A 21374-nucleotide genomic window follows, 5' to 3' on the forward strand; every position below is an offset into this window, starting at 1 on the left:
CGTTATCGCAGACAGGCCGAAGTCGACGGATTATCCTGACGAATCTACGTCAGATAATGCGAGGAATGCAGCGGTAATGTGTAGCTTTTAGTTTTAATACTACTGCCTTAACTCTCTAAACAAGCTGAATATTTGCTGTTACTGTATGTAGAGAAAAGCTAAAGTATGCCAGTGCCTGTATGTGTGTATTAAGAATGCCAGGTTGTTCAAACAGCAGCACGTTTTCTTCCATGAAGCGTCCCTTTTTGGTCAAATAGCTTCACTATTCATATACATATTACATGAGTTTTCTCTTCATCCTCCCTCTAGTGTACTTGACTTTTGAAAACAGGATAATAATAAAAAAAATCAGAAGGGAAAGAGACAAAAAGTCTGTCTTGAATGTGGATGTCAAGTAGTCTAGTTTTCATCTTCTGCTGCTCTGAGCTCGTACTGTGTTTGACTCTCCATCTCTGACTGTATTTCATTAAAAATGCAGAAAGTAAACACGGCTTTCAAATCCACACCTGTGGAAATACCTGGTCTGCAGAAATGAGCAGCTGCAAGACATGTGTCTGAGCTGCTTAGACAGTGTTGTTGATGGTTGTTTGGCGTCTGCTCCCTCCTCGTTTTTATTTGCATGTATTGATTTGCTGTACACTTTTAAAATGTTGCAATAAACCTTTTAAACCTGTTTGGCTTAAAGCTGTTTTTCATTAAACAGTAAAGAAGAGCCGAAGAATGACGTGGCTGGGGTTTAATAATCATGCCTCTCAGTGGAGTTGGACAGCTCCATAAATGTTTCAGTCCTGCAGTTTTGGTGTGTTTTGAACATTCCTGCTGATTGTGGTGAATGTGCACAGAAAATACCGTTTGGAAAATAAAAAAAATCTCTATTTGGAAAAATTCTGTTGCTGACAGAGAGCAGATTGTATGGAAGCCCGTTTCCGCGACTAAAAAAAAAAAAAGATCCATAACTCGAAATTTTGAGTTATTTTCTCGAAATTTCGACATATTAACTTGAAATTTCGATTTATTAACTCAAAATTTTGAGAAAAGCAACTTGAAATTTCGAGTTGGCGCTGCCAATCAGTAACTACGTGAATGACGTCATTTCCTTGTTACCCGGAAGCTGAAGCCCTCAGCTACAAATGCTACAGCTAAGCTACCGGTATTACATCCAGTCGTGAATGCACAGATTGCTGAGTGTTTTCAGCCTGGCTTCACAAATGATGAAATCCCTGTGTTATTAGCTGAATCACATGGTGTTACTATCAGCAAACGTACTCGCCAAAGCGCCAATTTGTTGGGATCCGTTTTTGAGTGTGCGTTCCTCTGCGCCATATGCTTCCGGGTAACAAGAAAGCGACCTCATTCACGTATATTTTTGATTGGCAGAGCTAACTCGAAATTTTGAGAAAAGTAACTCGAAATTTCGAGTTATGGATACTAGCTTTTTTGTTTTTATTTAGTGGCGGAAACGGGCTTCCATAAGATTGTAACGGGCAAACAGAAATCAAATAAAATTACTAAAATAACAGCATGTCTTTATCCTGTCTTCCTTCTCTCACTCCAACCAATCACAGCAGATGGCCCCGCCCCTCCCGAAGCCTGGTTCTGCTGGAGGTTTCTTCCTGTTAAAAGGGAGTTTTTCCTTCCCACTGTCGCCACAATGCTTGCTCACAGGGGGTCATATGATTGTTATTATTGTAGGGTCTACCTCACAATATAAAGCACCTTGAGGCGACTGTTGTTTGGCGCTGTATAAATAAATATAACTAAAATTGAATATAACTAAAACTGTGCTCATCTTTACAAACAAAATCGCTCGAGACTCTAGGAGATATTTCCAAACCTAATATAATTCTTTTAAAGTATTTTTCTCCATATCACATCAGCCACAGCGTTCAGATGCTTTTTTTTTCCATCTTTTTTAAGTTAATCGAGTTTGGTAAAAAAAACCAACTTACTCTAACCTCCACTGTAAGAGAAAAATACCTGATTTAAATTATGCTGATGTTCCTTTGACATTTGTCTTTTTGTAAATCTTTGAGCCACCTTCAACAATGCTGACATTTCTACATCTGCTGTCATGTGTCTGTGAGTTGCTAGCTGACATGCATATGCACTACTGAAAGTGTTTACATCACAGAAAATTGTTTAGCAGCTTTCAGAGTAGTTTTTAGTGTCAGAGCCAGCGAGGTCTGCCCCTCCCCGCTCAGCCATATTTTCCTTTACCTAACTAAGCTGTTTGTAGTGCCTGAACATAACCACTGAGTTAAAGTGACCCTAAAAAGAAGTGCAAATACAAAGGTCCCAGCTGGTGGGCTGCATTGCCGCACCAGTGGTGTCAGAGCATTAACTGCAAAGGTCACTTTGTGTGTAACAGAAAGATGCAGCTGGATCATCGGCCACCTTAACAAAAATATTCGATAACCGACCGAGCTTAATGTTGGAACTTCAGATGAAGAATCCGAGTGTGTGCTTGTCACTTTATTTGGCAGGAAGTGTATATAAAATAAATATTTATGCAGTAACGCCTTCAGTATAACCTAATTTATAAAACCAGTGAACTTGTAAAATGGGTAAGGGAGCAATGATAATTAGTATGATGAAGTTCCATTAGCTGACACACATCACTTCACATTCGGATATTAAAGGACACGAGTACATACGAGTGAGTCCATGCATGAGATGAACTGATCTGCTGTGGAGTTTCTGCTCACGTCCGCAGCAGGTAGTTTGTAGCTGCATCTCAAGCGCTGACATTGATTATCTCTCTCATTTTGATCATTATTGTTAACGGCGGCTGCTCACACAAATACTTACTCTATGTTACCGTGACAACGTATCACTGCTACTGTAAATGACACAGTCCGACCTCGGAAACGGAGACATGAAAGACTTTGTTCATTGATGACTGTGAGGACCACAGCGGTGCGTAGCACACAGACACGCCTCACTGTTGACTTCATTGTTGTTTTTAGTTGTTTTTAAAGCCATTTTTGTCAAATGAATTTCTAATTTGCTGCTCGGAGCTTTGCGACAGTAAAGTTTGTATTTATGTTTGTGCTGATGTGTAACAAGGCTCTTTAAAGGTCATGTAAGTTGTTTTACTATTATTTCCCCCCTAATAAGCTATCCTCATGCTTCATTTAAAAAGAGCATGTATGGTCCTGCACATATTAACCCAAATCTACAAGTTGCTGCCAGCCTTGTTCATTAGCTGCATAAAGGTCACGCATCGAGTAATGAGGCGAGCTGCACAATTCCACAATTAGACTTTGTTCTCATCAGTTTTGGGTGGCACTGCTGAACTCTTATTTTCTCACTTAATTTGACCTGAAAGGATTTGTGAAAAAGTCAAAGGCTTAACGATTGACTGAGCATTTATGCTTATTGGTGTGCTGTTAGGTATGTTTACAGCGTTTATTTTCAAACCAGTAGTGATAAGTCTGTGAAACTGCTTGCATGCCGTATTATCATTCACGATGAGTGAGTGAAAGTGGATCGAGTGAAGTTGTGCCTGCGTGCAGAAGGCAAACTCAGGGCTATTTGTTCTAATACAAAAACGATTTTTACCACGACACATCAAAAAAAGGCGTCTCGTAACCTTTTAGTGGCGTCTGTCTGTTTTGCATGACGGGGCACATCGGATGGCCTTTTTCCCATTTTCCCTGAGCCACCTGAAGTCACGGAGGTGTAGCTTTCACGCTCGCGTTATAATCACTCGATAGTGGGGGAGGAGGAGACTCTTAACAATTTTCCATCCCTCCACCTTCAGCATCGGACACACCAAATTGATTTTAATCAGGCAATAAAGTAGATCTGATCCTCCCTCTGTTGACTCACTTTCATGCCCCAAAGAGGCCGACCTGATCGACTTCTCTGATGGATTTTAGTCATAACTGCCAACAGCGGCATCAATACAGACAATCTCTTTCATTTCAGTTGCATTCAGAGAAGACTGGGGCTCGGTTGGTGTTTGTGGAGAGGTTTCAATAGTTTATGTCTCAAATACTTTGATCCTTTAATCCAGTCCTCCAGAGATGGATAAGATAAAAAATGCACGTCTAATAACGTCACAGTAAGTGTTTTTGTTTGAGTTTTGTTTGTGTAATTGCTGTTTCTGAAACAAGCATAGAAAAATATGACTACGGCGATGCTGGAACACTTTGCATGTGTAACGTTGGTTTGAGTATCTGTGCACTGCACACATTGTTAGTACTTCTTACAGTTGGTGTAAATGTAATTAAGGCTTAAGGGGCAGATAATTAAAGAGCCAGCAGGAGCGTCCTTTCAAGAAGGACTTTATAGGTTTTATATTAAAACAGAAATTGAGAAGTAATTGTAGTTGGGCTGTATTATTGTAGACTGGTTACCTTACAATACGAAGCTCAGTGGGTGACTGTTGTTATTTGGTGCTATATAAATAAAATTGATTTGAACTGAAACTATTATCTGACAGCAGCATGCTGATATCTAACTGTAAATATCTAAAAGCAGCATTTTTAGATTTTGCTTAAAGCTGAATGAAAACTGAAAATATTCTCTTCTTGCCACCCAGTTGCCAAGTTTTGCCTGCAGTAGACCAACATAAAATCCCCAAAGCTGTGATATTCAGAGACCCTCCTTGAAAAATAATTTCCATTTTAAAATGTGACCTTTATGCAAAGTTAAAGGGCAAACGCACCCTTCTGGTCCACCGGTCCATTGTCCTGTGTCTGTCTTGTTTTGCGCTTCAGATCATATCAGATTTATTTTACCCTGGAAACGTGCGCATAACCAGGGCCCTTCAAAAATAATGGGTATACGTGATAAAATTGTTGCACGAGTGTGTAAATCCTGACATTAGTTTCACATAAATATGTATGATGATGGAAATGGTTTGCATAAAAAAAGAAAAATACTGGAAAAGGCCAACGAGTGGTCACAGTTTACAAAAGCACAAATGCTGTTTTATCTTTGCTTTTTTGGTTCATTCAAGACTCTGCAGGGCCTTTCATACAAGCCTATAATACAGATCACACTACATATCTGCAGGGCAGAAGGCTGCTTTTCCTGTCCCACAGCTTTGCAAAGGAATTGAGATTTTTGTCTCGTTTAGGAAATATTAATGGAGGCAGCTTGTTTTTTGCTTGAGGCTGGGATGTGAGAAGCACTCAGCGTCGTTCCCCGCTTTGTTTAACATGTAATAAATATTTCTTATCATTTCCTCACACTCATTACAGATACTAAACCACTTACATGTGCATTAGCATTAGCATTAGCAATATGATAACAGAGAGTCAAGATAAATTCACGAGTTATTGAAATGCTTCTGTTGTAAAGGTTACAGGATGTACTGCAATAATAACAGCCTTGCTAATATGTACTGTGCAGTCGACTTTTATGGCTGTTAGAAGTTACAGTTAAATACTTTATTTCTTGGCTCTATTGTATGAAGAAGACTCTGACTCCCTGAATTTGTTGAGTCATAGCAGACGATGATAAACACAGTGCATCATGAGCCCTACAGTGACTCAGTAAACCATAAGTATTTAACCTAACCTTTATTTAAACCATACTGCACAACCAGTATGAAGACCATTTACTTCCTCATTTGCGTTCTTCCATTTCCTTTCTTTTGTGTAATATAGTGTTTTTCCTCCTGACCTATCAGGGTATGGACTCCACTACACGCCTAAAGGTGTGCTGTGGTTTCTGCATCAACATGTTAGCAACAGATCCTTAAGTCCTGTAAGCTGTGAGGTGGAGCCTCCAAGTATTAGATTTGCTTGTCCAACACATCCCACAGATGCTTGATTGGGTTGAACTCTGGGGAATCTGGAGGCCAAGTCGGCACCTCAAACTCAAACTGGTTGCTGTGATCCTCAAACTGTTCCAGAACCTTTCCTGATTTGTGGGAGGATGCGTTATCCTGCTGAAAGAGGGAGCACGGTGTATGTGCTCTGCAACATGCTTAGGTGGCAGTGGTCCTTATCAATAAACTTCCACATGGATGGCAGGACCCAAGGTTCCCAGCAGAGCATTAGCACAGTTCCCAGCAGCGTAACATTGCCTGGACATGGGCACCTTGACTGATGGAGCTCCATACACAACAAACTGCCATTCTTCACCTTTCTACCAGAACCAGCATGAACTTTTTCTGGAATCTGAGCTACAGCAGCTCGTCTGTTGGATCGGACCACACCTGACCCTGTCGCTGGTTTACCACGTTCCTTCCATGGACCAGTTTTTGTAGAGTCTTACTGCTGCAGACTGGGAACTCCCCACAAGAGCTGCAGTCTTGAACCTGCCAATATCCTTCAGCTTGCCCATTTCTCCTGTGTCGAATACATCAACAAAGCACATTAACTATATTTATAGTGGTGTTGTACAAGCAGAGGAGGACGGCCGTAGTGATAGATGAAGCTATACTGAACATCAGGACATTTTTTTAGATAGATCGATGACACTGTACATTTCTTTATAAAAAGAGCTTTATGCATGAACAGAGCAATACTCCCGGGAAGCATTTTCTTTAGCCCTTGGTTCATATCCCAGTGAAACGATCACACCACTATCATGGCTTATAAGGCCGGTTTGTGTTGTGAGTAACATTGGAAGGGACATGTTGGAACGAGGCTAATCAGATCTGCGTAAGCCGACTCCCAGCTGTGCAGCTTTGCACATTTCACTGATAACTAAAGTGGAAAACCTTAAATAAAGGGCAAGTCCATCTTAATCGCATGTTTCTATGGTCCAGTGGCAACCAATGAGACAGAAATGTCACATTAGCCAAGTGAAGGGGTGGTTTTTTTTTTTTACTATATAAACAGTCAAACTATTGTTGCTGATTTTGGCTTCACATTAAATAATCAATTTTGGCTATGACCACTTAAGAGGTTAAAATGTAACTAATATGTGATACTATGGAACAACATAATCGCTACACATGAGTCTTATTATTATTCTTAGGCTACGTTCACTCTGCAGGTCTTGATGCTCAATTCCGATTTTTTATTCAAATCCGATTTTTTGTCTGTTCGTTCACACTACAAATAAAATGCGACAGCAAAGGCGCTCTAGTGTGAACGCTCAAAGCGGCCGCATGCACAAAAGAAGACGTCACACACAACGCGCTCAGTTTAGACACAGAGCAACAGTATTGGTTGACTGATGGCCCTTAATATAAAGACTTCAGACTTTACGTTTCCCAATTTTTTAAAGTTATTTTGTCATTTAAATAGTAATGTAAATAACCTAATAATGATCCTTATTGCTGTTTTAGAGTGGCGGTGCTTCAAAGGATAGTTGCAGATTATACAGTATAAATAAAATGTTCACGTTTCTCCAACATTGTCTTCCCAGCAGTTTCACTGACATCTACACTGGATGGACAGGAAGCGTTCACGTCGTCTTCTCCGGCGCTGATAATTGGCATCTGTCTTGTGTCAGTGACGTAAAAGACGGATTTAATGCGACATGACCATCAAACAGCAGTCGCTTTCTAAAACATCGGATATGTATCGGATTCAGGACCACATACGAAAGTGACCCAGATCGGATTTGAAAATATCGGATTTGTGCCGTTCACACTGACACACCATGATGGATATGGGTCGCATAGGGTCAAAAAAGTCGGATTTGATGCACTTTCGCTTGCAGTGTTAACTTAGCCATAGTCACTTGTGCCACATAGAGCTGTGTGGGGTTCACAGAGAGAGACGCACTTTCTCATTCACACCCAAGTAATTTAACACACATGTCTTTGGCCCTTTGTGGCACAGGAAGAAAGTTCAAAGTCCAGTTGCAGTCTTTTAAAACATGACCTTTTTCAGAGGATTTTTTAAAGTAATAAATATTTTTTTTAGTAGTAGTGTAAGAAGAAGATGACTTGTTCTCTGTCTATCAGGTGTCTGTTGGAAAAAGTGTGTTGGATAAACTGAAAACAGCAGATGGGACGTCAGTCTTTAAGAAAATCCCTCCGTCAGTCATTTATCTCACATGCTTTGACTGTAAGCAGTGTGCCCACAGCAGGATTAATGCCATATTTAGACTCGCTCCAGTGTTAGAGGAGAATCAAACTGTAAATATATATATATAATCTTAATTCAGTCACTCATTGTTTTATCTTTTCTAACTCTATAGCTGAAATAAAGAATGCGAACATACTGTTTTTGTGTTGTTTTTTTACGAGGTGATTTTGAATTGAAGTCGAGTGTGGAGTTGTTAAATAACGGCCGTCTCTTTGCACCGTGAGGAGGCCGGGAGGATGTGATCCCTCACCATAACGGCTTCACTCCACTCTGATAATGCTGTTTAATCCGGAGGCTACACCCAAGGCACCGACATGCCCACAGCCTCGCGGTGGAAACCTTGACTGGCACTTCACCCCTCAGTGATGACAAAAACCCCGTCTACTTAAGCAGCTATTACTCCACCTGATTGGTAATCATGACATGGAGTGGGGCATAAATCTCTCACACTGCAGCTGGTTAAGATAGAGGTCTTTGAAGGAACACAGTGATTAGGTGACCTTGGATGGAGCACAGAAAGGGGGCCAAGCGAGGAGCGGCTTTGGGGGGTTGTACTTTTCTATTATTGGCGGTATAATGACACATTCTCATGCAAATGAAATTCACATACGTAGGTTACAGCCCATTTTTAAGAGCTTGAAACTGTACAGCTCCAAGCTCATCTTCATTTCTTACCCTGCTATTCATCCTCACACACCATCCTCACACACTTACTGATTTAATTTGGACAAACTAAGAAGCAAAAAGTTTTTCTTCTTCTGATAAATTCTCAAACAGCAGGTTTGCTGCATTGTTTACACAGTAAAAAACAATTAAAGGAAATCTGGCCTCACACTGAGTTAATACACCTAACAGCTTAAATCAGCACCTCTTCAACGGTCTTTGGAATTAATTTGCATCTGAAAAAGCCAACAAAGCTCTTCCATGTGGAGATGATCTCGATGTATAGTGTAGAACAAGAACATTAGTTTGACAGGTTACCCTGTGGGTAAAGTGGATGCGCTCATTCACAGCTGACACGTCAAATATGAGGTCTGAATTCAGATTCTAGACATGCAGTTTGCAGGTTTTACTAAGCTGAGCTTCTGAAACAGTGTCTATGTTTTCATTAAAAAGTTTATTGTGCTAATAATGCATTTATTAATCGTAATGTAAACATTAGGAGTGCAACAATACTCGTATCGATATTGAACCGTTCGATACAGTGCTTTCGGTTCGGTAGGCATATGTATGGAGCAATACAACATTTGTAATTTATTTTATCAACTTTCCTTCTGACGATGCTGTCTGTGTTGAGCGCTCAGTGGATCTGCGCTCGACTACTCCGCCTAGGCTGCACTGTCGAGCGCAGATCCACTGAGCGCAGGGCAAGCTAGCAAGACAGAAGCTAAGCTCGTTGCAACATGGCAAACTGAACCTCCCCCACCCTCATTCAGATCTGGTCTTTGGAACTATTTTGGTTTTCATGTGACGTATGACCCTGAAGGTAAGCGAGTCATGGACTAAAGTAAAACAGTATGTTGGATGTGCCACGCAATGCTCAATTACATGGGTGGGAGTTAGTGCGTTAGCGCAGTTAGCTCGTTAACATGTTGACGCCGTCCAGCCCCACGCACGGGGCTATCGGCGGTAGCTCGTTAACGGAGATTTGCCGTGTTGTGGCGTTAACGTCATTTCAGATTAACGCTGACAGCACTAGTGGGAACACAACGAATATGACTGCACATTTACTCCGACAGCATCCTAGTGCAAAGACAAGTGGAAGCAGACAAAAACAACAAGCAGCATGCTACAAACTTTACCCGAGTCATTTAGACAGCCGTTAGCACAGGATTCTCCTTATGGGGACCTGATATGTTTAATATGCTGCTGAGAATATAGCCCAGAAGAAGCGGATAGTAGAGCTTTTATTTTGAAAGAGCCATTTCTCTGTAATAAACTCTCTTTTCCAAAGATGAGTGATTCCTCCATCAGATAGATTTATTATTTATTACTTTGTTGTTTCAGCAACATTAAATTTAAAAACTGTACTTTTGAGTTAAAATATATATTTATAATTTTAATAAATGACAAATTAAAAAATCATGAACATTTTTTTTTGTATCGAAAAAATATCAAACCGTGACACCAAAGTACCGAACCGTGAATTTTGTGTATCGTTGCACCCCTAGTAAACATGTTATTCTAGCAAAATAAGGTTGTTCATGTCAATAAGGCAGTTGTATTTACAGATAGCAATGTGGATTTTTTAATGCTCCGGTTTCTCGACTGGCATCACAGATTTCAACAGTCTGTCAGCTCAGGTGATGAAAATCATTGGATCGTCTCCGAGGTAGAGTCACAGAGTCCTATTTATAAGTTCCTTGCAGTAGAGTGAAGTGCACTCAAAATACTGGAAATATCTACTATATGTTTCTGATGTTTCTGATGTTTGAATTTAAATTCATATATATGTTTTTGACACATGCATATTGTACCAACAAGCACAGCGAGTCAGACGCTGTCAGTCAGGACAACAAGGCAGCCTGCAGGGTAAACAAGGTGGCTTTTAGCAATGTGAGAGAAGAATCAAAGTGACAGTCACAGCAGTAACGTTGCTATTTAAACGTGTGTAACAGCAGCGGCGTGCGTCTCTGTGTCGTCAGCGTGGACTTTGATCACGCTTTAAGTTGCCCGTCTTTGTCATTAAGCAGCGGAGCTACGCAGGAACTCTGATTCTTGTAACTTTGTGACCACTGCTGCGGTCGCCGCTCATGAAACAAGAGCCAGGGTGACAGAAAACGACATTAATAATCCTTTAAGCTCTTAAATTTCAAAAGATTACTTCTGGCTGTCATGTGGGTGCAGTGCCACGCTGATCCATCTGCTAAGCGTTTCCTTTCCACTACTGTTAATTAGCCCAGTCCTCAAGACCCACTTAGCTTGCATGTTTTGCGCTGTAGACATCCTGCAGACGGCTGCACATCTGATCCAATTAAGAGCTACACATTCACCTGACACCTCAGTCAGATCAGGTGTGAAGAGCTCGGTTCTCGTTCAAATTGGAGACATTTACTGTAAAATCTTCACAGGCAATTATAAGACATTGCATCTTGTCATGAGAAAGCACGGAGCGGCGGCTAACCCGAGTAAAAGCTTTAACATGCTCATCTTAAATAAATAAATCAATAAAATGGGTTTGAGAGAATTTCAGGAAATAAAAGAAATCCCCCAAAATCAAACCAATAAATCCCTGTAACTCAGCATCAGGTGAATTCATCCTGATTGTTGTTGGCGAGACCAGCACAGACCCGTCACAGTCTGATAGATCAGAGCTAGAAATCACCTCGCTCACCTTAACATTAGCGAGGATTCGGTTACTTTGACTTCACCTAACTGTCAAATCAAAATCAAATCACTTTTATTGTCACATCACATGTGCAGGTACACTGGTACAGCACATGTGAGTGAAATTCTTGTGTGCGAGCTTCACAAGCAACAGAGTTGTGCAAAATACAGTAATGTAAAGAAGCAAAATACAAGAATGGCTACATCTGAAACTAATAAATATATGTACAACTGTTAGCAAATGTTTGTGCAATAAGACAGTAAACTCATCAAAACCCCACAAAGGAAATCAGAATGTTTTGAGAGCTGTTTTAATACGTTGTGAATCTTTTAATAACTGTGATAATGTGAACAGTAATGATTGTTATCGGGATTCATTTCCCTTGCGCGCTCTTAATGTTATTGAAGTTGTAACGTATCAGATAACGTGTCAGATACCAACATCATTCATGCCTTGTTCACATAATTCTTGTAATATAGTTATTTCTTCATAAATGCATCCTCGGCGGTGGGATAAAAGGGTAGGAACCCAGCTTAAGATCGCTCTCATGAATCATTCATTGTTTACTGGTGCAGGGATTTGTGCCAAGGAGCAGGAGGCCATTCCACCATTGTCTCCTGAAACTTTTCATACGGTGCTGCCTTTTAATAATTTGTTGACATGCCCCTGCTGTTGTTGCGAAAATAAAAGTGACCTCTCTCTGTAGTGAAGGTCAGGCGGTATCTAATGAAGGCCCCAAAGCCTACAGCATTGATTTCTCACCCGCTTCATGTCGAGAATGCAGAGCTGCTCAGCATCGCCACAGGGGATGGCCGCGGGTACAATCTGGTGTTTCCTGGAGACAGTTATGTGGTATCTCAGATTCTGTAAACATAATTGCTTATCTGTCTTAGTACATTATCATTTTCTCCCGTCTCAAACAAAGCTGGCTTGAGAAAAACAACTTCTGGAGTCGAGAAAAAGAGATTTAGGGCAGCGGATCGGACGTGCCCGTAAACGGGCGGGCGTGCGTCCAGGAGTGCTGCGACATTCTGCAATCGCTCATCGGCGAGCAGAGTCACGGCACTCTCTCGTCTTCATATGCTGATCAGATTTGACGCGGATGGCATTTAAGTCTAAATAGCACATGGCGTATGTCACTTCTAGAGATACGCTTGTAATAAAGATTCATTATGCAGGTGCGAGGCGTCATTGAGATGCATCGCACTACTTTGCATCTTTTGGCAGATTAAAGATATGAAGATTAAGGCAGAGACCGCATTATACTGTTGTTATGCTTAATAACCTGCTTGGTTTGGCTCACAGCCCCGCACTCATCCATAATGCATGTGACCTGCAGCCGGCCGGGATGCCAAGTGGACTCTGACGCTGTGAGACGTTTGAGATCGCTGATGTATGTGCGCGTCTGTGGACTCTATAACTCTGCGCACTCTGAGCACATCAGGCACAAACTTCAGGAGACCTTTTCCGGTTGTGACTTCAGCACACTGCGGATCAAACCCGTGTCAGTGCGTTCACCTTCACCCTGTCACCATTTCACGGCTCGTCCCTCCACAGAGCACTACCTGCTTGTTAAGTGCTGACGTATCGACCTTCTGAGAATACAGTTTCCAGGTCAGAGCCTCGACTGCGTAGGCTCAGGCTTCTCTTTATAGTCCCCCACTGTTCGTATAGATGAGTCTAAAAGAGTCGTGTTTTTCTTCCTCAGACAGGCATTCAGTTTTTGGTGATATGAGATGCAATATTCTTGCGCTCACTGACTCTTCCCCTTTTTAAAATTTCATGATATTTCTGTAGCTATCTGGTAACCAGCCTGACTTTGTTATCCCTCCAAAGATTTGCTATTTTTAAAAAATAAGCCAAACAAAACATAAAGCACAGAAATATCTCAGTCTTCATTCAGTATCGCCAACTCCAAATGGATCTAATTTGAGTGTACATGTTTTGTCTGTTTCTTTTTCCTCGGTGCTGATTTTGCTGTTTGTCGAGAGCAGTTACGCTGATCGCTTTTTTGAAGTTGCGGATATGAAGGCTCATTGGGAAGCAGACGTGGCTCTTATATCACACAGGCTGTGTGCTGCTGACTGAGAGCCGTCATGATTTGGTGTCACAGTCACTCAGGTCTTTGTACTTATTCCAGATGAGTTTGACCAGAATCTTCCACACGCTCATGTTCGTGCACGCCAGCATATCTGCACGTGTCACTGACATGTTTGCTTCTCTCTGGCTGCTCGATGACCTCGACCACCTTAGGTATAGCAAGGGCCCATTGCACTACCCTGTCCTGTCCAGAGGGGGGAAGTAACTAATTACATTTACTTTTGGGAGTAATTTTACTGGTTCCAATTTCATTGTACTATTGTACTATATATGACTGTGCAATGACAATAGACTATACTTTTACTTGAGTAAAATTATTAGGAAGTAACTCTACTACTACTCTTCTGGCTACTTTACTCAGTGTGAGTAAATCCAGTGAATGAACAATAAACACGTTTTAACCAAAGATGGAGACACAAACCTGCAGTTTATGTCACAGTGAGACTTTTTCTATCTGCTGAGCCTGTCAGAGAAGTAAAGTAACACCATATATGTCACTGGAAGTACTTTACTCTGTTCTAATATGTGTATATTTGCCTATTACCTACATTATTATTTATAATCATGTTATTTATATGTAGTATTTTTTTTCTTTTCAGTCGTTCAAATACCAACATTTGCACTAAACTTTATATTTCTGCCTGATTGTCTCATTTTAAACCTTAAATCAGATGTTATGATCAGTACTCAAGTAGCTTTTTAACTCTTACTTGAGTAAAACTTGGTTGAGGTAGTTCTCCTGTTACTCTGCCACCTCTGGTCCTGTCACATTCCCACACAGCATCCTGCTGAATGTAGCACAGAGTAAGTCGGATGAGCTGCGAGCAGCTTATTTAAGAAGCAGCCTCTTGACTAATAAATATTCCCAGATCAGCTTTTTCTGTTTCAGCTGTGCAGCAAAGCTGGCGTTAAATGCACCTTTTGCAGTCACGTGCTGCACTGCTGCTTTTATAACACAGGTTTGGTTGAACAGGCCTCTGGCTTAAGACTTATCCAGTGTACCATATTTTGAACTGTGTGTCTGATGCAACTGAGGGGATTAGGAGGTCTTAGCAGTTTGTAGTTTACCTCATTGGAGTATAATATTGTTTAGAAAGATTTATAGAGGCCTAAGCTCTTGTGTGCGTCTGAATTTAATGGGAGAGAGCAAACAGGACAGCGGATGCCTTATTGCAACATGCAGGGTGAAGAAACATGTTGTGATGTCTGAGCGCTCATGCTACAGCATTTCAGGCAGAATAATTGGCTCAACACTCCAGAATTCTTACATACAAAAAGGAAAAGAAAATGATCAATACAGGGTACATACTACAAAAGACTGCTGGCTGGTCTTGCTTGGGTAGGTTTGCAAACCATCTTCCCTGTCTGCCTGCCTCTTAATAACTCTTTCTTCCTCTGAAAATCTGGCACATTTCAAAGGCTCAATGCCTTTAATGAGCCACAGTGTTGTGCCAGTGCGGCTGCTGGTGTCGGGAATGAAGCTCGGAATAATGTGGCCGTCCGAGTGCCGGGTTGCGTTTCCCACTGCTGCGGTAATGCAGCTCGTACGGCTGCGTGCTTCACCTGCAGAAGGTGGAGCTCACCTTTGCAAAATGTCTTCTTGCTCCAATTTTGTTCTCCTGCAGTCATCACTCCTGTGATGTGTGTGTGCGTGCATGCATGTGTGTGCGTGCATGTGTGTGTGTGTTACGCCACCAGCTTCTTATGAAAATACAACAATCTTCAGAATAGAAGAGGAACAAAAGAAAAGTGGAGCAGTTACTTTCCTTCAGTCGTGCGTTCGTCCCCCTGTTGTCCCCTAACAGCTGCAGGGACGGAGCAGCCTGTCAAGGAGAGCCTGTTTGGAAAAGCAGAGGGGAAAGATGAATTGACATAAGAGGTCATTTGCTTTGCTCATATTTGGCCCCTTAGCTTTGAAGATGAAGTGGCATGAAAGGAGGTAGAACATCAGTGGGTAACTGGGTTGCTCTGAGGTCCAGGGACAGCTTCTTTCATGGTTTCCATCACTAGCTGAGGAAATGGCCCTTCTGTCACCAGCCCTCTGCTTTTTAGGAGTAATCAATTCAGCTCTGAAGGCATAGGAGACATCCTCTTAGAGACTTCGGCAAAGTGAGCGTGTCCCTGCCAACCTCAATCCCAGCATGTGCTTATTGATGCTTTACTATTTCATGTAAATAATGTCGTCGCAATACTTAGCTTTTATATAGTGTTTTTCTTTTTCCAGTGCACTGAAGCCAACGAGCTCATACATGCCACTGTTAAATAATCCTATAAGCAGTTGTGTATAAGATCAAGAATGCATGTAGAGGAAGCTCCCAGTGGAGAAGAAGAGTGGAAGCCCAAATCTGAGAAACTAGTCAGTTAATTGGTTAACTGAGGTCATAAATGGGGGCCTTGGGAGCCGCAGCGTGGCCACTAGGCCTAAGAGATGTGTCACAGGAGCAGGGAACAAACGACCTGCTCTACAAACCATCCAGAGTGCAGGTGGGAATAGTAGGGAAGAGGAATAGCACAGGGGTAGCCCACCGAGAGCTGAGCAGTGCTGGAAGAACTGGGAGAAAGAGGTGTGACGCACCACCAGCACCAAGTGACTGGTGGACCTAAGAGCAGAACACAGCGACTTCCCAGAACAAGAACTAGTCATCCTCACAAAGGCAGACATCCTACAGCTGCAGGATGAAGAGGCTAACAGCTCTCCATGACTGAGTATGCACGAGTCAATACAAGAGCACAGCTCAGAAAGCTAACACCAGAGAGCCAGAGCACCGGCTCCAGGTTGGTAGAGCAGTACAGCAGGACTCTAAGACCAGGCCTCGATTCACTACAAGAAAGAGTGCGACTCACTGGCTCGTGCATGGATAAGAGTGTGCTAGTAACATTCATCAGAAGCTCAGTGGGACTGTGGAGGTGCAAAAGGTCCTGAAGGGTGTTTCCAAAAAGGAAACATCATAAAAACTCTTAAGGTCATGAAAATGATTTTAGATTTAGCAATTCAATGACGCGTCCAAACAGCCAGGTCGCCGCACTCGCCACTCCCGTGTCAGCGCAGAGCAGGCACACTGTACCTGGATATTGGATATTATTTATATTTTCACCAGTTGTTGTTGTTGATTTTTGTATTATAGTTTGTCAACAGTACTTGTTTGTTTTAAATTGTTTACTGGTTTGCTTTTTATTTATTTATTTTATTTCAGATTTTTCTAAAAAAAAAAAAAAAGTAAGTAAAATGTATATATATATATATACAGATAAAAATCACGAAATGCCAAATGAAAAGAATGGGAATACAACAAATAACAATGTAAAACAGTAAAATACAACATAAAAACAACAAATTAAAAACTTGCCTGTATGAAAATGGCTTCAGCTGATTTTTAAAAGCATCAGTGGATAATAAAGCATTTTCTATTTAACCATAAGCTTTGTCCTAACTTTGTCCTGGGTTTTAACTATTTAGTAATAAAAAAGGAATCATCATAAAAACACTCAAGGTCATGAAAATGATTTGAGATTCAGCAATTCAATGACAAAAGTATCGATATCAGTGATACTGGCTCGTACTTACTGGTGTCAGATCGATACCAGAATAAGCAGTATCGCGCACCACTGCTGCTTTCTTCCCTTAATACACGAAACTGTCATTTAAAAACGACTTTTTGTATTTACATGAGTTTTTTTTTACTCTATTTTTAAAATTGTTTGATGATCTGAAAATGTGAGGAAAAGAAAAGCCAAAGAAACCAGGAAGTGTGTGTAACTGTGGTTCGTCCAAGACTCTAATATGTAATTTGTTTGATGTTGAGAGAAGCTCAGTGACACCGGCTTACGTGGAAATTATGTGCTGCTGAGAAATATTGAGCTCAGAAGGACAAAATAAAGCCGATGTGCTGCCTGGACTTACCGTTTACCTGAATCTTAATTATTATTTTTGTTTAAGGTTTCGAGTGCTTTCATGTGTAATTTTAAAAATGTTCCCCTTTAAAAATTGAGAAAAGCACTTTGCATATAAAACAAAGGCCTTGATTTAAATAGTAAGATTTGAAATATTGCATCAGAGGGAATACGAGGAGCGGAATGGATGAGATGTTTGACCTTTTCAGATTTGTCCCTGGGTGGTGCATTTGCCGGAGGGTGCCGGGGGCAGCAGTGCGTTGAATTATCACTCCCACTGTTGAAACGCTCCAGACCTGATCCCACACTTGCTTCACTCCCACCACTAATGGGTTAGGAACACACTGGGAAAAAGATGGAGCGAGCGAGCAGGAGGGAGTTGGAGCCCGTCTGATTGTCCGTGGGTTAAGCTTCGAAACAAATTGCAGCTTTCGCTCTGTGCTGAGGGGAAGTAACGGCAGGTCATATTGTGGTGTCAAATCTTTAGCGAAAGCTGGTGTCATTCTGCAGTATGATCGAACTGATTCTGTGACAGCTACCGGCAGGAAACGTGTCAACGCTTTGATAGATGCTCGCTGTATTGAAAGGCTATGATGACTTTTTAGTTGACTGGGCTTTCACTGAACTCCGCACAGTACCGAGAAGGCAAAAAGATAAGAACAAACTCGCCGAGTTGCTTTGGAATAGTTTTCCAAGTCACGAAGGACATCGCGTCTTTGTTAGAGTAGCTGTCAAAACCACAATGCCCGGGCAGCGCCAGTTTTTTTTCCTGTACAGAAATGTGTGGCCTCCTGTTCTGATAAAAACCTGCGGCCTGCAGACGACATGCCGCTGACTTAAGGACAGCTCTCTGCTGATTGTAAGCGAAGATGTGCATACACTCTATGTTTCTCTCGACTTCCTGCATTGACGATGATAATTCTGCGTGCAACAACGCCTCTGCACACAAGCATTTGCATTGAAAGTGACAGAAGTCACGTCGTCTCCATTCACTCCTGTTGTGTTGACGCCCAGCGCATGTTTTCTGCTGAAACATGCGCTCATGCATGCGTTTGCTCAGTACCATCACCTCATGCTGCATCTCTTCTGTCTCCTTCTCCACCCCTCTGCTCACGCCATCCAGACATCTTGTGCGACGTAGGGGAATTTCACTGTCACAACCACGACACCTGCGTGCCCGAGGACTGGCTTTGTGACGGCGAGCCCGACTGCCCCGATGAGTCCGACGAAACTGATCACGTGTGTAAGTTTCTCATTCCATCCATTTCTTACTGATGCACAAACACCTGCCATATGAAATTCTGCCATAATTCCTCATTTGATACAAAGTTTCATATTTGCAGACTCATACTAACAGCACACAACATTATCTGTGTTTTACCCAAAAAGGTAACGTTGTTTCTATTTGTTTCCTGTGGTTTCCTCCTTCATGCAGCTTTGGTGATTCTGACGAAACTTATAGAAACAAAACATAATTTAAATACATGAAAGGAAAAAAATGTAAATATGTGATTTAAATCTATGATTTGAATCCAGGTGAATCCGATTGTGGATGTCTGCTACGGGTTGTGAAAGTATGCATGCAGCATTTACAGTCACATTTGACACTTTGACTCATTTTGATTTCTGCGCCTTTTGCGATTTCCTCTCTTACTGCAGCTAACAGGCTTGCTTGCTGCATGTGATGTGGCAGCACTGAACACAGGTGTGAGCCTGAGTTTTGCTTTTCTGTGTTAGGCTGTGATAAACTGGTGACGTGTCCACGGTACCTTAATTCTTACCTAATATATCATGCCATTCTCTCAGCACACAACAGTGGGATAGTTGGAGATATCTTCTGTGGGACCAGTACTTTTTAAATGAACGCGACACATCACCAGAAACGCTCGTCCCCTTTAGATTCAGTTAAATAATGCATGTAGACATTCATTTGTCTTGCAGATATGCGAGTGCTTGGTGCACTGCTGTGATTACTCACCGTCTTTAGTGTGTTATTATTACCTCTGTTTACAGAAGTGACAGTCCAATGAACTTATCTCGAATATGATGTTTTCAAGAGCTAATGGAGACGTGTCTGATCTAGTTTAAAACAAAAACATTGCAGCGATCACAAAGCAATTACTTGGTGGGATTATTGCAAGTGCTGCATGCAGACGGATATGAAGAATCAGCTTTTCCCATCCCAGCACAGTCGTGCAAACCTTCATTTATCTTTCACATCTGATTGGTTTATGTATAATCTCTGGGGCATTGTTATTTACAAACATATATTATCTTTAATAAAGAAACGCAGCAGCACGTTCGCAGTACTGTGACATAGATGGGTCTTTGTAAATGATTGCGACGCTGTCACTGTAACGCAGATGAAAAAGGTAGCACAACTAAATTATTAACATTCAGCCCAGGTTCCTCATCAGTGTGAGTTATCGGGCATAATTAGGACTTTATAGTTTTGGCAGTGACATCTGTGCATAAATTGTCCACAGCGCGCAACAATTATTTATGCCCTCGCCTGCAAGAGGTCATGTATCATGTAGGCTTCTCGTAGCTGCTCTGCTTGTTGCAGAGGAAGATGAAGGACCTGATTACGTACGTCTAAATTAAATAATTACACTTAGCAGATGTTCACAGCTGTATGCGTGCTCGCTAATGTACAACAGTGCGTACGCAACAGAGATGTGGTCTGCTGCAGAAACTCCCCTGCCTCTGTGCATGCTGAGATAAAGCAACAGCCCTCTGACATTAGACATGATCAGAAAGTACAGACGGGACCTCGTAGGATGGGTTGTCTTTCTCAAGATAGAAAAAGTAAAAGCAGATAGCATGACATTTACTGCTGTCTCTTTGTTGATAAAGTGGATTGCTGTGGGGTTTTCTGTGCTACATATATAAGTCAACCTTTAATATCTCAGACACGGCTTATTGCCTTTTTCTAAACACATCACCACCATTATTTCCAAAAACAGTCGTGTAGGACAGCATGAAGCTTTGACTGCTACAGAAACTATAGACTAATGTTCCCTTCCCTCACCACATACGTTAGCTCTTTTCGTTCCTTCGCTTGCCTCGTGATTTGAAAGATGCTTTCGTTGTTGATGATGGCCGGCGAGGCCCAGCGAGCCGTGTGTGGTTGGGCTGTGAGTGCAATTGTCTGGAAAATAACCGGGACTGGACGTATGCATCCCTTAGAGGAAGGAAGATCATGACAGGAGTTGGTGAGTGAATGGTGGGTAATGAGAGACTCTCCTTCATTACTGAACAAGAGCCTGTAATCATACCTCTGTCGCGATTCAATGCAACATATGATTGGACAAGATGGGGAACAAAATATTTTACATCAACAAAACTGAACAAGCTGCCAGCTAGGGCTGCCACAAACGATTATTTTGATAGTCGACTAATCAGATCATGGATCCACTGGACGTAAAACGTGCAGCTTATTGCACCAGCAGCATCTGCTCTTATAAAACTATCATTAGCTTACAGCGGGAAGTGTTTCAGGTCTGTGCTAACTAAAAATAAAGACAAGATGATAGTTTAATAAACCTTTAATGAAATTTGCAGATTGTTTCGGTTTAATAAACTCAGCCGTCTGCTCCTTGCTATCAACTCTACACAGCTACATTCTCGCCTGAAAATATGTTAAACGTTTATTTTGTGACCCAGAAAGAGCAATAAGAGTAATATTAAAACTAATTAGCTGCCGCCATTGTTGGAAACTGGAATTGGCTGGGCCGCGCTATGAATTCTGGGATAGGTCGGGCCATGAAGGATACTCCCGACCCATCCTTCAAGGACGCATTTGGAGGAGTCTTTGAATTTGGACAGCCTTCATCACGTCGCTGTGACGTAATTGGCCTACAAATGTGGCCTCGAGAGGATGCGGCCTGAATCTAGAAACAGCTATGATACAGCTTCTTCTTCTTCGGGGTTTAACGGCAGCTGGCATCATGAACATGCAGTGCTGCCATCTTCTGTTTCAGTCCGTTATTACACTCTTAAATCCTGCTACTTATTCCTGCGTCTTTTGGGATCTTACAAAGCTGCAAACGACG

The 21374-nt window shown here is 41.7% G+C and overlaps 1 protein-coding gene across 1 annotated transcript in view; it reads left to right on the forward strand.

Moving 5' to 3' along the window:
• The window catches only part of lrp1bb (low density lipoprotein receptor-related protein 1Bb), a 259062-nt gene that overhangs the window by 49514 nt on the left and 188174 nt on the right, over positions 1-21374 (forward strand). The window contains exon 2 of the mRNA XM_026144138.2: positions 18443-18562. Within this exon, the coding sequence (XP_025999923.2) occupies positions 18443-18562 (120 nt within the window). The remainder of the gene's footprint in view (positions 1-18442; positions 18563-21374) is intronic.

Source organism: Astatotilapia calliptera, chromosome 16, assembly GCF_964374335.1.
Source record: "Astatotilapia calliptera chromosome 16, fAstCal68.1, whole genome shotgun sequence".
NCBI classification, from domain to species: Eukaryota; Metazoa; Chordata; class Actinopteri; order Cichliformes; family Cichlidae; genus Astatotilapia; species Astatotilapia calliptera.